This window comes from Salvelinus fontinalis, chromosome 2, assembly GCF_029448725.1.
Source record: "Salvelinus fontinalis isolate EN_2023a chromosome 2, ASM2944872v1, whole genome shotgun sequence".
Taxonomy (NCBI): Eukaryota; Metazoa; Chordata; class Actinopteri; order Salmoniformes; family Salmonidae; genus Salvelinus; species Salvelinus fontinalis.
The window spans coordinates 12,878,621-12,895,222 of NC_074666.1; the positions used below are offsets into that span (position 1 = coordinate 12,878,621).

A 16,602-nucleotide genomic window follows, 5' to 3' on the forward strand; every position below is an offset into this window, starting at 1 on the left:
TCTCAGCGGAGGGAGAGAGCAGCAGACTGAGGGTCCGTCTCTGAACATCCCTCCGCTCTCCCTTTCCTCCGCTGACACTGACCAAAAAGGGACACGGTCATCCAACACGGTCATCTAGGCGAAACTCGAGTCGCACCGCATTATTTCTGCCTCATGCACAAGTTCATGTTGTTACTCCTATGAACAGAGAAAGTGAAATATTCCTCGATATTAAAAAAGACCCAAGCCGCTAATAATAACAACGCAAGCCTATAGATACACTTTCCTACTCATTCATTACTGCTGCACTGCTTGTTGCAGCGCTGAGTGGAAATAGGAAGAACGCGCATTTTATGGGTTAAAAAACTGTTGAAAACAAAGTGTTGACCGGGCTGAGTAAGAACTTAAACATGAACTCACTCATAAAAACAGCAGCTCTTTGCTGTCTTCGTTGACAGTCTCTCTCTATTCGTGGATTTAAACGTTTTGAAATTCCACAGTATCAATTTTTCCGTAGCTTTCTTGTATGCCTGCTACGGTACTGCAGACTCGGTCATCTGAGCAATCTGATTGGCCAGAGTTGGCGTAGTGCACTTGATTTGCTCTCCAGGCCCACCGGAAAGGCAGAGTTTGTACCTTCAGACACAAGAAATGGCAACAGTTTGCCTGCCCGGCGCGCAGGGCAGCTGAATTGGCTACACCTACCATCAACAGCCCGAGACTAATAAAAAAATAGGAACACAAGGCTTTATCGTTGGGGTTTTTACAGAAATGTTTGGCGATCACTAGAAATTCCTTGGAGATCGACAAGTCGATCGTGATCGACCGGTTGGTGACCACTGGTCTACAGTTTAAGGGCATCATATTGTTATATTATTATATTCTTTCAGGCAGAGCCAGTTGTGATATGTGTTAGACACAGATATATACTGGAAAGGCTAGCATGGAATAAAGCTGAATATTGCTCTGATTAAATGTATTGTAAGAGGACACGTTCCTCTCAGGCACATAGCTAGCTAGCATGGCTCCCCATAGCCAGCTCATTAATACATACACACCCACACACAACACCACAATGACAAATACCCCATAGTATGAGGGCAAGCTTCTCTAAGACAGAAACATGGATCCACACAGTAACACACATAGAATGTCTCTCCATCTCCAGGTCAAACACATAGCATGGATTAACACCCCACACTACGAGGACACAGACACATTGCATGGCTCCCCATCTCCTGCTCAGCCTCCTGATTAGTGATATTCTGCTCTACATGAGTCACTGACCAGAGCTGACCATAGCTGAACACTCACTGTGCATCGTGGGCTGGATCTATGCCCACGCACACAGAGAACACAGTCCCACACCCCCATCCCTTCCCCTCTTCTTCTTCTCTCTCTCTCTCTCTCTCTCTGTCTCTCTCACTCTCTATTATACACTCGTACTCTCTCTCTCTCTATCACACACACTCCCTCTCCATCTCTCTCCATCTCTCTCTCTCTCTCTCTCTCTCTCTCTCTCTCTCTCTCTCTCTCTCTCTCTCTCTCTCTCTCTCTCTCTCTCTCTCTCTCTCTCTCTCTCTCTCTCTCTCTCTCTCTCTCTGTCTCTCTCACTCTCTCTTATACACTCATACTCTCTCTCTATCACACACACACTCCCTCTCCATTTCTCTCTCTTTCTCTCTCTCTCGCTCTCTCCTCCCTGCCCAGATATGGGGAGTAAGTTAGGGGGTACCTTTCTCTTCCGCAGCGCTCCTTTGGCCCCCGGGACTGCCTCGCACACCAAGCTGATGGCCTCTCTGGTGGTAGAGAGATAGAATGACACAAGGACAGGATGTGACTCTTCCATGCCACAGAAAATAGAGCTGATTAACAACGGGTAAGCTTAGCTATCATCAGTCTTATAGATGCAAGAGAAATACAGTGCCTCTCGGAAAGATTAACATTTACATAAGTATTCATACCCTTCGCTCCTAAGTGGCGTAGCTGTCTAAGGCACTGCATCTCAGTGCTAGAGGCGTCACTACACTGGTTCGATTCCGGGCTGTATCACAACTGGCTGTGATCGGGAGTCCCATAGGGTGGCACACAACTGGCCCAGCGTTACCCAGGTTAGGGGAGGGTTTGGCCGGGGTAGGCCGTCATTGTAAAATAAGAATTTGTTCCTAACTGACTTGCCTAGTTGAATAAAGGTTAAATAAAAAATAAATAAAATAAAAAATTACTCAGTACTTTGTAGAAGCACCTTTCGCAGCGACTACAGCCTCGAGTCTTCATAGCTATGACGCTACAAGCTTGGCACACCTGTATTTTGGGAGGTTCACCCATTCTTCTCTGCAGATCTTCTGTCAGGTTGGATGGGGAGCTGCACAGCTATTTTCAGGTCTCTCCAGAGATGCTCGGTCGGGTTCAAGTCCGGGCTCTGGCTGGGTCACTCAAGGACATTCAGAGACTTGTACCGAAGCCACTCCTGTGTTGTCTTGGATGTGTGCTTTGGGTCATTGTCCTGTTGGAGGATGAACCTTCCCCCCCCAGTCTGAGTTTCAGAGCGCTCTGGAGCAGGTTTTCATCAAGGATCGCTCTGTACTTTGCTCCGTTCATCTTTCCCTCGATCCTGAATAGTCTCCCAGGCCCTGCTGCTGAAAAACATTCCCCTGCATGATGCTGCCACCACCATGCTTCACCGTAGGCATAGTGCCAGGTTTCTTCCAGACGTGACGCTTGGCATTCAGGCCAAAGAGTTCAATCTTGGTTTCATCAGACCAGAGAATCTTATTTCTCATGGTCTGAAAATCCTTTAGGTGCCTTTTGTCAAACTCCAAGTGGGCTGTCATGTGGCTTTTACTGAGGAGTAACTTCCTTCAGGCCACTCTGCCAAAAAGGCCTGATTGGTGGAGTGCTGCAGAGATGGTTTTCCTTCTGGAAGGTTCTCCCATCTCCACAGAGGAAATCTGGAGCTCTGTCAGAGTGACTATCAGGTTCTTGGTCACCTCCCTGACCAAGGCCCTTCTGGCCCAACACTCCTAATCGCTAGGCTACCTGCATTCTTCTACAACAGATAGAGGCAAGGGAAATATGTGTTTGAATCCTGTCCCTCTGCTATAAGACAGCTTCCTTCTAGATTCTAGAGTGTTATCATGTCCCATCCCAAAAGTCAAGGGGTCTGAATACTTTCCGAAGGCACTGTATGTCTATGGATTCCGTAGGAGCTAGAGGAACACAAGGACAGACAGCCGGTTAACAAATGGTAGCATTTCACATTTTAGTCATTTAGCAGACACTCTTATCAAGAGTGACTTACAGGAGCAATGAGGGTTATGTGCCTTGCTCAACGGCACATCGGCAGATTTAGCTTACTGGCCCAACACTCCTAATCGCTAGGCTACCTGCATTCTTCTACAACAGATAGAGGCAAGGGAAATATGTGTTTGAATCCTGTCCCTCTGTTTTAAGACAGCTTCCTCCTAAATTCCAGACTGGTATGATGATAACGCACCTAATAATCCAATAAGAAACAAAAGAACAGTGTTCTGCTACAGTACATTTATAGCAGTAGCTTTGGTGGTGACGAGACAGAAATATGTTTATTTTATTTTTATCACCGTCTTTAAATGCATGCTCTCAATTCTTTTAGAATAGGAAATCTATTTATAGTATACCAAAAGTTGACTCTCTCTCTCTCTCTACCTTTCTCCCTCCCCCCTCTCCATTTCTCCCCCTCTCCCTCTCTCTCTCCCCCCTCTCTCCCTATCTATCTCTCCCTCTCTCTCTCTCCTTCTCTCTCCCTCTATCTATCTCTCCATCTCCCTCTCTCTCCCTCCCTCTCTATATATCTATTTATCTATCTATCTCTCCCTCTCTCTTTCTCTCTCCCTCTATATATCTCTCCCTCTCTCTCCCTCTATCTATATCTCCCTCTCTCTCTCTCTCTCTCTCTCTCCCTCTCGTCAATGGATAGTACAATATCATGTGGTCCTTGCCCTGCAGTAGTGTGAACGCTGCTGGTTAAACCAGACAGAATGCTAGGCACACAATGAAGAGTGGCTCTGAGCACAGCTTTCACTCTGGTTTAAACCAGCTAGCTGACTCCATGAAGTCAAGCGGAAAGTAAACGTGACACAGACATGCTATATTCACAGTACAGGCTCCACGTCTATCACAGTCACAGCTCTACTGGTAGCCATGGCCTTGTCATTCAATAAACAATCATAGAAAATACAGCCTTCTTCTAATGTTTCTATTTGTTGGGGACAATGGAGATGAATTTAAATAAACGGGGGCAGTTAGGTGAGTATACAAGGTAAGTATGCAGTGCCTTCGGAAAGTATTCAGACCCCTTGACTTTTTCCACATTTTGTAACGTTACAGCCTGATTCTAAAATGGATTAAATAAAACAAACTATAAATCTACACACAAAACCCCATAATGACAAAGCGAAAACAGATTTTTTGAAATTATAGCAAATGTATTACAAATAAAAAACAGAAATACCTTATTTACATAAGTACTCAGACCCTTTTCTATGAGGCTCCAAATTGAGCTCAGGTGCATCCTGTTTCCATTTTTTAAAATGTTTTAAAATTTGATTTCACCTTTATTTAACCAGGTAGGCTAGTTGAGAACAAGTTCTCATTTACAACTGCGACCTGGCCAAGATAAAGCAAAGCAGTGTGATCATCCTTGAGATGTTTCTACAACTTGATTGGAGTCCACCTGTGGTAAATTCAATTGATTTCACATGATTTGTAAAGTCTCACACCTGTCTATATAAGGTCCCACAGTTGACAGTGCATGTCAGAGAAAAAAACAGGCCTTTATGGTAGTGTGGCTAGACGGAAGCCACTCCTCAGTCAAAAGCACATGACAGCCCGCTTGGAGTTTGACAAAAGCCATATAAAGAACTCTCTGACCATGAGAAACAAGATTCTCTGGATTTAATTATTTGGCCTGAGTGCCAAGTGTCACATTTGGAGGAAACCTGGCACCATCCCTATGGTAAAGCATGGTGGTGGCAGCATCATGCTGTGTTTTTCAGGAGTGGCTTCGGGACAAGTCTCTGAATGTCCTTGAGTGGCCCAGCCAGAGTCCGGACTTGAACCTATTCGAACATCTCGGAGAGACCTGAAAATAGCTGTGCAGCAACACTCCCCATCCAATCTGGCAGAGTTTGAGAGGATCTGCAGAAAAGAATGGGAGAAACTCTCCAAATACAGGTGTGCTAAGCTGGTAGTGTCATACCCAAGAAGACTCGAGGCTGTAATCGCTGCCAAAGGTGCTTCAACAAAGTACTGAGTAAAGGGTCTGAATACTTATGTAAATGTGATATATCAATTTTTATTTTTTATAAACCTGTTTTTGCTTTGTCATTATGGGGTACTGTGTGTAGATTGATGAGGGGGGGAAACAATTGAATACATTTTAGAATAAGGCTGTAACGTACCAAAAAGTCAGAGTCTGAATACTTTCCGAATTCAGTGTATGTAAGTAAGCATTGTCTTGGTAAAATAGGGGTAAACAGGTTAATATGGGTAAAACATGGGTAAAACATGGGGTCAAATAGGGATAAAATGGGGGTAAAACAGGGATAAAGTATGGGTAAGATATGGGTCAAATAAAAACATTGGTAAAACGGGCAAAACTGGGGTAAAACATGAGTAAAATAGGGGTACATTTGGGTAAAACAGGGGTAAAGTATGGGTAAGATATGGGTGAAATGGATAACACAACACATAATAAATCGCTCCCACATAGTATCCATTCCCTTCAACAAAATACATGAATCTCTTACCTTGTTATTTGCGATCTCGTGTTGAAATCCAGTGATTTCATTGACCGAAGGACTTCAATGCAACCCAAATACTAGAAGAGAGAGAGAAGAGATTCAGTTATTTAATGGATGAATGTTAAGATGTGAAGCATTTAATTATGTCAAAACAATATGACTTTAACACCCAGGATATTTGCAATTCTACCAGTTATAATATAAGCAGCCATGTAGTTTGAGAAAGAGGCCCAGATGACCCAGTTATTTATTCCTGTGCCTCTTCAGTGCAGCAGGCCATTTGTGACCTTCAGCATGATTTTGACTCAATCCAAAAATCCCTTACTGATGTTAAATTAGTGTTAATTGCAAATAAAACCAGGTTTATGCTGTTCTCTAGGTCTCGTAGCGTTGACCCTGAGGACTTGCGTATTTTACACTCACAAAATGGAGCCCAAATTGAACATGTTTCTCACTATAAGTCCTTCGGTATCTGGATTGATGACAAGTTTGCCTTTTGAAACACATTGAAAACTTGACAAAGAAGCTGAGATCTTTGATTGTTTTTTTATATAGAAATAAATCCTGCCTCAGTTCCCGAAAACAGAAGGAAGATTCTCCCTGTAATAGACTATGTTGACATTATTTATATTCTCGCGGCAGCATCTGTTTTAAAGGCATTGGACTCAGTGGTCCATTCAGTAATACGTTTTATCACTGAGATATGTTTTAGAACTCATCATTGTATTCTTTACAAACATGTGGGACAGACCTCTCCTGTGGCAAAAAATGTAATATTAAAACTTTTTTTTCGGGCTTGCCTCTTTTGCATGTAATTTTGTGTCACATATCAGTTTACAAACAACGGTAAAAAAATATATATATCATTGAGTTAAAGCCGCATATAAACATGGTAACTTTTTTGTTTTCTTGAGTAAGGCAGCTCCAAAATGCAGGTGTTTCACCCTAGCTCTGTGCTTTCTGTGATGGTGGGGCAAGTCAGCAGAAAATACAGAGCTTTGCGCCGTGATTGGCTCAGTTTTCTGTCACTCATGGGGACACTACGTCACGGCCAAATCTAAGGGTAGACCTAGAAAATTCAAGCACCTTGGGTGCTAACATAGAGTTACATTAGCAGTGCCCATCCAAGAAGGCTCAAGCTCATTGGCCACAGATAAAATGATGTCAAATCATGTTCTATCGACAGTACCTTTGATTGGACTGTCCAACATCATACTTCCAAAATCTTAGCTAGCAGTCATCATAAAAGGTATCGGTGCTCATCGGCCACTGGACATAAACATTACACAACAAGTTGGAAATCGCAAATTCAACAATGAGTGGTTTGGAAGGAATAAGTGGCTAACTGCAAGGTTAGTGTCTGTCTGAGCTATAGCAGCAGGCCAGGAAAGGTTAGTGTCTGTCTGAGCTATAGCAGCAGGACAGGGATGGGTCTGTCTGAGCTTTAGCAGCAGGCCAGGTTAGTGTCTGTCTGAGCTATAGCAGCAGGCCAGGTTAGTGTCTGTCTGAGCTATAGCAGCAGGCCAGGTTAGTGTCTGCCATAGCTACAACAGCAGGCCAGGTTAGTGCCTGTCTGAGCTATGGCAGCAGGCCAGGGAGGGTAATTGTCTGTCAGAGCTATAGCAGCAGGACAGGGATGGGTCTGTCTGAGCTATAGCAGCAGGCCAGGAAAGGTTAGTGTCTGTCTGAGCTATAGCAGCAGGACAGGGATGGGTCTGTCTGAGCTATAGCAGCAGGCCAGGTTAGTGTCTGTCTGAGCGAAAGCAGCAGGCCAGGTTAGTGTCTGTCTGAGAAATAGCAGCAGGCCAGGTTAGTGTCTGTCTGAGCTATAGCAGCAGGCCAGGCCAAGTTAGGGTCTGTCTGAGATATAGCAGCAGGCCAGGAAATCTTAGTATCTGTCTGAGCTATAGCAGCAGGCCAGGTTAGTGTCTGTCTGAGCTATAGAGGCAGGCCAGGTTAGTGTCTGTCTGACCTATAGAGGCAGGCCAGGTTAGTGTCTGTCTGAGCTATAGAGGCAGGCCAGGTTAGTGTCTGTTTGAGCTTTAGAGGCAGGCCAGGTTAGTGTCTGTCTGAGCTATAGAGGCAGGCCAGGTTAGTGTCTGTCTGAGCTATAGCAGCAGGCCAGGTTAGTGTCCGTCTGAGCTATAGCAGCAGGCCAGGTTGGTGTCTGTCTGAGCTATAGCTGCAGGACAGGGCAGTATAGTGTCTGTCTGAGCTATAGCAGCAGGCCAGGTTAGTGTCTGTCTGAGCTATAGCAGCAGGCCAGGTTAGGGTCTGTCTGAGATATAGCAGCAGGCCAGGGAAGGTTCATGTCTGGCTGACCTATAGCAGCAGGCCAGGGCAGGTTATGTCTGTCTGAGCAATGGCAGCAGGCCAAAGGAGGTTAGTGTCTGTCTGAGCTATAGCAGCAGGCCAGGTTAGTGTCCGTCTGAGCTATAGCAGCAGGCCAGGTTGGTGTCTGTCTGAGCTATTGCAGCAGGCCAGGGCAGGTTAGTGTCTTGGTGAGCTAGAGTAGCAGGCCAGAGAGGGTTACTGTCTGAGCTATAGCAGAAGGCCAGGTTAGTGTCTGTCTGAGCTACAGCAGCAGGCCAAGTTAGTGTCTGTCTGAGGTAAAGCATCAGGCCAGGTTAGTGGCTGTCTGAGCTATAGCAGCAGGCTAGGGCAGGTTAGTGTCTGTCTGAGCTATATAAGCAGGCCAGGCCTGTGTCTGTCTCAGCTAACGCAGCAGGCCAGGTCAGTGTCTGTCTGAGGTAAAGCTGCAACCCAGGTTAGTGTCTGTCTGAGATAAAGCAGCAGGCCAGGCCAGGTTAGTGTCTGTCTGAGCGACAGCAGCAGGCAATGCCAGGTCAGTTTCTGTCTGAGCTATAGCAGCAGCTCAGGTTAGTGTATGTCTGAGCTATTTGAGCAAGCCAGGGCAGGTTTGTGTCTGTCTTAGCTATAGCAGCAGGCCAGGTTAGTGTCTGTCTGAGCTATAGCAGCAGGGCAGGCCAGGTTAGCATCTGTCTGAGTGATAGCAGCAGGCCAGGGTAGGTTAGTGTCTGTCTGAGATAGAGCAGCAGGCCAGGTTAGTGTCTGTCTGAGCTAAAGCAGCAGGCCAGGGTTGTTTGGTGTCTGTCTGAGCTATAGCAGCAGGCCAGGTTCGTGTATGTCTGAGCTATAGCAGCAGGCCAGGGAGGTTATTGTCTGTCTGAGCTATAGCAGCAGGACAGGGCAGGGTCATGTCTGGCTGACCTATAGCAGCAGGCCAGGGCAGGTTATGTCTGTCTGAGCTATAGCAGCAGGCCAGGTTAGTATCTGTCTGAGCTATAGCAGCAGGACAGGGCAGGTTCATATCTGTCTGAGCTATAGCAGCAGGACAGGGCAGGGTCATGTCTGGCTGACCTATAGCAGCAGGCCAGGGCAGGTTATGTCTGTCTAAGCTATGGCAGCAGGCCAAAGGAGGTTAGTTTCTGTCTGAGCAATTGCAGCAGGCCAGGGGAGGTTAGTGTCTAGGTGAGCTAGAGCAGCAGGCCAGAGAGGGTTACTGTCTGAGCTAAGGCAGAAGGCCAGGTTAGTGTCTGTCTGAGCTATAGCAGCAGGCCAGGTTAGTATCTGTCTGAGGTAAAGCATCAGGCCAGGTTAGTGGCTGTATGAGCTATAGCAGCAGGCTAGGGAAGGTTATTGTATGTCTGAGCTATAGCAGCAGGCCAGGAAAGGTTACTGTCTGTCTGAGCTATAGCAGCTGGCCAGGGAAGGTTGGTGTCTGTCTGAGCTGTAGGATCAGGCCAGTGCTGGTTAGTGTCTGTCTGAGCTATAGCAACAGGCCAGGTATGTGTCTGTCTGATCTATAGCAGTAGGCCAGGGAAGTTTAGTATCTGTCTGAGAAATAGCAGCAGGCCAGGGTAGGTTAGTGTCTGTCTGAGGTATAGCAGCAGGCCATGGCAGGTTAGTGTATGTCTGAGTTATAGCAGCAGGCCAGGTTAGTGTCTGTCTGAGCTATAGCAGCAGGCCATGTTAGCGCCTGTCTGAGCTATAGCAGCAGGCCAAGTTAGTGTATGTTTGAGCTATAGCAGCAGGCCAGAGAAGCTTAGTGTCTGTCTGAGCTATAGCAGCAGGCCAGGGAGGTTAGTGTCTATCAGAGCTATAGCAGCAGGCCAGCTAGGTTGGTGTCTGTTTGAGCTATAGCAGCAGGCCAGGTTAGTGTCTGTCTGAGCTATAGCAGCAGGCCAGGTTAGTGTCTGTCTGAGCAATAGCAGCAGGCCAGCTAGGTTGGTGTCTGTCTGAGCTATAGCAGCAGGCCAGGTTTGTGTATGTCTGAGTTTAAGGAGCAGGCCAGGTTAGTGTCTTTCTGAGCTATAGCAGCAGTCCATTCCAGGTTAGTGTCTGTCTGAGGTAAAGCTGCAACCCAGGTTAGTATCTGTCTGAGAAATAGCAGCAGGCCAGGGTAGGTTAGTGTCTGTCTGAGGTATAGCAGCAGGCCATGGCAGGTTAGTGTATGTCTGAGTTATAGCAGCAGGCCAGGTTAGTGTCTGTCTGAGCTATAGCAGCAGGCCATGTTAGCGCCTGTCTGAGCTATAGCAGCAGGCCAAGTTAGTGTATGTTTGAGCTATAGCAGCAGGCCAGAGAAGCTTAGTGTCTGTCTGAGCTATAGCAGCAGGCCAGGGAGGTTAGTGTCTATCAGAGCTATAGCAGCAGGCCAGCTAGGTTGGTGTCTGTTTGAGCTATAGCAGCAGGCCAGGTTAGTGTCTGTCTGAGCTATAGCAGCAGGCCAGGTTAGTGTCTGTCTGAGCAATAGCAGCAGGCCAGCTAGGTTGGTGTCTGTCTGAGCTATAGCAGCAGGCCAGGTTTGTGTATGTCTGAGTTTAAGGAACAGGCCAGGTTAGTGTCTTTCTGAGCTATAGCAGCAGTCCATTCCAGGTTAGTGTCTGTCTGAGCAATAGCAGCAAGCCAGGTTAGTGTCTGTCTGAGCTATAGCAGCAGGCCAGGTTAGTGTCTGTCTGAGCTATAGCAGCAGGCCAGGTTAGTGTCTGTCTGAGCTATGGCAGCAGGCCAGGTTAGTGTCTGTCTGAGCAAAAGCAGAAGGCCAAGTTAGTGTCCGTCTGAGCTATAAGCAGCAGGCCAGGGAAGGTTAGTGTCTGTCTGAGATAGAGCAGCAGGACAGGTTAGTGTCTTTCTGAGCTATAGCAGCAGGCCAGGAAAGGTTGGTGTCTGTCTGAGATAGAGCAGCAGGCCAGGTTAGTGTCTGTCTGAGCTATAGCAGCAGGCCAGGGAAGGTTAGTGCCTGTCTGAGTTAGAGCAGCAGGCCAGGATAGTGTCTGTCTGAGCTATAGTAGCAAGCCAGGGTGGGTTGGTGTCTGTCTAAGCTATATCAACAGGCCAGGTTAGTGTATGTCTGAGTTATAGCAGCAGGCCAGGTTGGTGTCTGTGTGAGCTTTAGCAGCAGGCCGGGTTAGTGTCTGTCTGAGCTATAGCAGCAGGTCAGGGTAAGTAAGTTTCTGTCTGAGCTATAGCAGCAGGCCAGGGCAGGTTAGTGTCTGTCTGAGCTATAGCAGCAGGCCAGGTTAGTGTCTGTCGGAGCTATAGCAGCAGGCCAGGGAAGGTTGGTGTCTGTCAGAGCTATAGCAGCAGGCCAGGTAAGTGTTTGTCTGAGCTATAGCAGCAGGCCAGGGAGGTTAGTGTCTGTCTGAGCTATAGAAGCAGGCCAGGCCAGGTTTGTGTCTGTCTGAGCTATAGGAGCAGGCCAGGGAGGTTAGTGTCTGTCTCAGCTAAAGCAGCAGGCCAGGTCAGTGTCTGTCTGAGCTATAGGAGCAGGCCAGGGTGGGTTGGTGTCTGTCTAAGCTATATCAACAGGCCAGGTTAGTGTATGTCTGAGTTATAGCAGCAGGCAAGGTTGGTGTCTGTGTGAGCTATAGCAGCAGGCCGGGTTAGTGTCTGTCTGAGCTATAGCAGCAGGTCAGGGTAGGTAAGTGTCTGTCTGAGCTATAGCAGCAGGCCAGGTTAGTGTCTGTCAGAGCTATAGCAGCAGGCCAGGGTAGGTTGGTGTCTGTCAGAGCTATAGCAGCAGGCCAGGTTAGTGTTTGTCTGAGCTATAGCAGCAGGCCAGGGAGGTTAGTGTCTGTCTGAGCTACAGAAGCAGGCCAGGTCAGGTTTGTGTCTGTCGGAGCTATAGCAGCAGGCCAGGGAAGGTTGGTGTCTTTCAGAGCTATAGCAGCAGGCCAGGTTAGTGTTTGTCTGAGCTATAGCAGCAGGTCAGGGGAGGTTAGTGTCTGTCTGAGATAGAGCAGCAGGCCAGGTTAGTGTATGTCTGAGTTATTGCAGCAGGCCAGGTAAGGTTAGTCTCCATCTGAGCTATATAAGCAGGCCAGAGAAGTTTAGTGTCTGCCTGAGCTATAGCAGCAGGCCAGGTTAGTGTCTGTCTGAGCTATAGCAGCAGGTCAGGTTAGTGTATGTATGAGCTATTTGAGCAAGCCAGGGCAGGTTTGTGTCTGTCTTAGCTATAGCAGCAGGCCAGGTTAGTGTGTGTCTGAGCTATAGCAGCAGGCCAGGCCAGGTTAGCATCTGTCTGAGCGATAGCAGCAGGCCAGGCTAGGTTGGTGTCTGTTTGAGAACCACAGCAGGCCAGGTTAGTGTCTGTCTGAGCTATAGCAGCAGGCCAGGTTAGTGTCTGTCTGAGATATAGCAGCAGGCCAGGTTAGTGTCTGTCTGAGCTATAGCAGCAGGCCAGGTTAGTGTCTGTCTAAGATATAGCAGCAGGCCAGGTTAGTGTCTGTCTGAGCTATAGCAGCAGGCCAGGTTAGTGTCTGTCTGAGATATAGCAGCAGGCCAGGTTAGTGTCTGTCTGAGCTATAGCAGCAGGCTAGGTTAGTGTCTGTCTGAGCTATAGCAGCAGGCCAGGTTAGTGTCTGTCTGAGCTATAGCAGCAGGCCAGGTTAGTGTCTGTCTGAGCTATAGCAGCAGGCCAGGTTAGTGTCTGTCTGAGATATAGCAGCAGGCCAGGCCTGGTTAGCATCTGTCTGAGCGATAGCAGCAGGCCAGGCTAGGTTGGTGTCTGTTTGAGAACATCAGCAGAACAGGTTTGTGTCTGTCTTAGCTATAGCAGCAGGCCATGTCAGTGTCTGTCTCAGCTATAGCTGCAGGCCAGGGAAGGCTAGTGTCTGTCTGAGCTATATCAGCAGGCCAGGTTCGTGTATGTCTGAGCTATTTGAGCAAGCAAGGGCAGGATCTTGTCTGTCTGAGCTATAGCAGCGGGCCAGGGAAGGTTAGTGTCTGTCTGAGCTATAGCAGCAGGCCAGGTTAGTGTCTGTCAGAGCTATAGCAGCAGGCCAGGGAAGGTTAGTGTCTGTCTGAGCTAAAGCAGCAGGCCAGGGAAGGTTAGTGCCTGTCTGAGCTATAGCAGCAGGCCAGGCTAGGTTGGTGTCTGTTTGAGCTATAGCAGCAGGGCAGGCCAGGTTAGCATCTGTCTGAGCTATAGCAGAAGACCAGGAAAGTTGGTGTCTGTCTGAGCTATAGCAGCAGGCCAGGGAAGGTTAGTGCCTGTCTGAGTTAGAGCAGCAGGCCAGGATAGTGTCTGTCTGAGCTATAGTAGCAAGCCAGGGTGGGTTGGTGTCTGTCTAAGCTATATCAACAGGCCAGGTTAGTGTATGTCTGAGCTATAGCAGCAGGCCGGGTTAGTGTCTGTCTGAGCTATAGCAGCAGGTCAGGGTAAGTAAGTTTCTGTCTGAGCTATAGCAGCAGCCAGGGCAGGTTAGTGTCTGTCTGAGCTATAGCAGCAGGCCAGGTTAGTGTCTGTCGGAGCTATAGCAGCAGGCCAGGGAAGGTTGGTGTCTGCCAGAGCTATAGCAGCAGGCCAGGTTAGTGTTTGTCTGAGCTATAGCAGCAGGCCAGGGAGGTTAGTGTCTGTCTGAGCTATAGAAGCAGGCCAGGCCAGGTTTGTGTCTGTCTGAGCTATAGGAGCAGGCCAGGGAAGGTTAGTGTCTGTCTCAGCTAAAGCAGCAGGCCAGGTCAGTGTCTGTCTGAGCTATAGGAGCAGGCCAGGGTGGGTTGCCAAACCTTGACCCGGAAAATATAAAAAACTATCGGCCTATATCGAATCTTCCATTCCTCTCAAAATTTTTAGAAAAAGCTGTTGCGCAGCAACTCACTGCCTTTCTGAAGACAAACAATGTATACGAAATGCTTCAGTCTGGTTTTAGACCCCATCATAGCACTGAGACTGCACTTGTGAAGGTGGTAAATTACCTTTTAATGGCGTCAGACCGAGGCTCTGCATCTGTCCTCGTGCTACTAGACCTTAGTGCTGCCTTTGACACCATCGATCACCACATTCTTTTGGAGAGACTGGAAACCCAAATTGGTCTACACGGACAAGTTCTGGCCTGGTTTAGATCTTACCTGTCGGAAAGATATCAGTTTGTCTCTGTGAATGGTCTGTCCTCTGACAAATCAACTGTACATTTCGGTGTTCCTCAAGGTTCCGTTTTAGGACCACTATTGTTTTCACTATATATTTTACCTCTTGGGGATGTTATTCGTAAACATAATGTTAACTTTCACTGCTATGCGGATGACACACAGCTGTACATTTCAATGAAACATGGTGAAGCCCCAAAATTGCCCTCGCTAGAAGCCTGTGTTTCAGACATAAGGAAGTGGATGGCTGAAAACTTTCTACTTTTAAACTCGGACAAAACAGAGATGCTTGTTCTAGGTCCCAAGAAACAAAGAGATCTTCTGTTAAATCTGACAATTCATCTTGATGGTTGTAAAGTCGTCTCAAATAAAACTGTGAAGAACCTCGGCGTTACTCTTGACCCTGATCTCTCTTTTGACGAACATATCAAGACTGTTTCAAGGACAGCTTTTTTCCATCTACGTAACATTGCAAAAATCAGAAATTTTCTGTCCAAAAATGATGCAGAAAAATTAATCCATGCATTTGTTACTTCTAGGTTAGACTACTGCAATGCTCTACTTTCCGGCTACCCGGATAAAGCACTAAATAAACTTCAGTTAGTGCTAAATACGGCTGCTAGAATCCTGACTAGAACCAAGAAATTTGATCATATTACTCCAGTGCTAGCTTCCCTACACTGGCTTCCCGTTAAGGCAAGGGCTGATTTCAAGGTTTTACTGTTAACCTTTAAAGCGTTACATGGGCTTGCTCCTACCTAACTTTCCGAGTTGGTCCTGCCGTACATACCTACACGTACGCTACGGTCACAAGACGCAGGCCTCCTAATTGTCCCTAAAATTTCTAAGCAAACAGCTGGAGGCAGGGCTTTCTCCTATAGATCTCCATTTTTATGGAACAGTCTGCCTACCCATGTGAGAGACGCAGACTCAGTCTCAACCTTTAAGTCTTTACTGAAGACTTATCTCTTCAGTAGGTCATATGATTGAGTGTAGTCTGGCCCAGGAGTGTGAAGGTGAACGGAAAGGCTCTGGAGCAACGAACCGCCCTTGCTGTCTCTCCAGGGCCGGTTCCCCTCTCTCCACTGGGATTCTCTGCCTCTAACCCTGTTACTGGGGCTGAGTCACTGGCTTGCTGGTGCTCTTTCATGCCGTCCCTAGGAGGGGTGCGTCACTTGAGTGGGTTGAGTTACTGACGTGAACTTCCTGTCTGGGTTGGCGCCCCCCCTTGGTTGTGCTGTGATGGAGACCTTTGTGGGCTATACTCGGCCTTGTCTCAGGATTGTAAGTTGGTGGTTGAGGATATCCCTCTAGTGGTGTGGGGGCTGTGCTTTGGCAGAGTGGGTGGGGTTATATCCTTCCTGTTTGGCCCTGTCCGGGGGTTTCTTCGGATGGGGCCACAGTGTCTCCTGACCGCTCCTGTCTCAGCCTCCAGTATTTATGCTGCAGTAGTTTATGTGTCGGGGGGCTAGGGTCAGTTGGTTATACCTGGAATACTTCTCCTGTCTTATCCAGTGTCCTGTGTGAATTTAAGTATGCTCTCTCTAATTCTCTCTTTCTCTCTTTCTCTCTGAGAACCTGAGCCCTAGGACCATACGTCAGGACTACCGGGCATGCTGACACCTTGCTGTCCCCAGTCCGCCCGGCCTTGCTGTTATTCCAGTTTCAACTGTTTCTGCCTGCGGTTACGAAACCCCTACCTGTCCCAGACCTGCTGTTTTCAACTCTTAATGATCGGCTATGAAAAGCCAACCGAGATTTATTCCTGATTATTATTTGACCATGCTTGTCATTTATGAACATTTTGAAAATCTTGGCTCTCTCTAATTTTCTCCTTCTCTCTTTCTCTCGGAGGACCTGAGCCCTAGGACCATACGTCGGGACTACCGGCCGTGGTGACTCCTTGCTGCCCCCAGTCCGCCTGGCCTTGCTGCTATTCCAGTTTCAACTCTTCTGCCTGCGGTTATGGAACCCCTACCTGTCCCAGACCTGCTGTTTTCAACTCTTAATGATCGGCTATGAAAAGCCAACTGAGATTTATTCCTGATTATTATTTGACCATGCTTGTCATTTATGAACATTTTGAAAATCTTGGCTCTCTCTAATTTTCTCCTTCTCTCTTTCTTTCTCTCGGAGGACCTGGGCCCTAGGACCATGCATCGGGACTGCCGCCCGTGGTGACTCCTTGCTGTCCCCAGTCCGCCTGGCCTTGCTGCTATTCCAGTTTCAGCTGTTCTGCCTGCGGTTATGGAACCGCCACCTGTCCCAGACCTGTTGTTTTTCAACTCTTAATGATCAGCTATGAAAAGCCAACTGAAAATTATTCATGATTATTATTTGACCATGCTTGTCACTTATGAACATTTTTGAACATCTTGGCATAGTTCTGTTATAATCTCCACCCGGCACAGCCAGAAGAGGACTGGCCACCCCTCATAGCCTGGTTCCTCTC

At 47.6% G+C, this 16,602-nt stretch overlaps 1 protein-coding gene across 1 annotated transcript in view; it reads right to left on the reverse strand.

The window, feature by feature from the left end:
- shc3 (SHC (Src homology 2 domain containing) transforming protein 3) overlaps window positions 1-16,602 on the reverse strand; it is a 59,823-nt gene that overhangs the window by 26,756 nt on the left and 16,465 nt on the right. The window contains exons 2-3 of the mRNA XM_055864078.1: window positions 5,769-5,839; window positions 1,715-1,778 (exon numbers count right to left, since the gene is read on the reverse strand). Of these exons, the coding sequence (XP_055720053.1) occupies window positions 1,715-1,778; window positions 5,769-5,839 (135 nt within the window). The remainder of the gene's footprint in view (window positions 1-1,714; window positions 1,779-5,768; window positions 5,840-16,602) is intronic.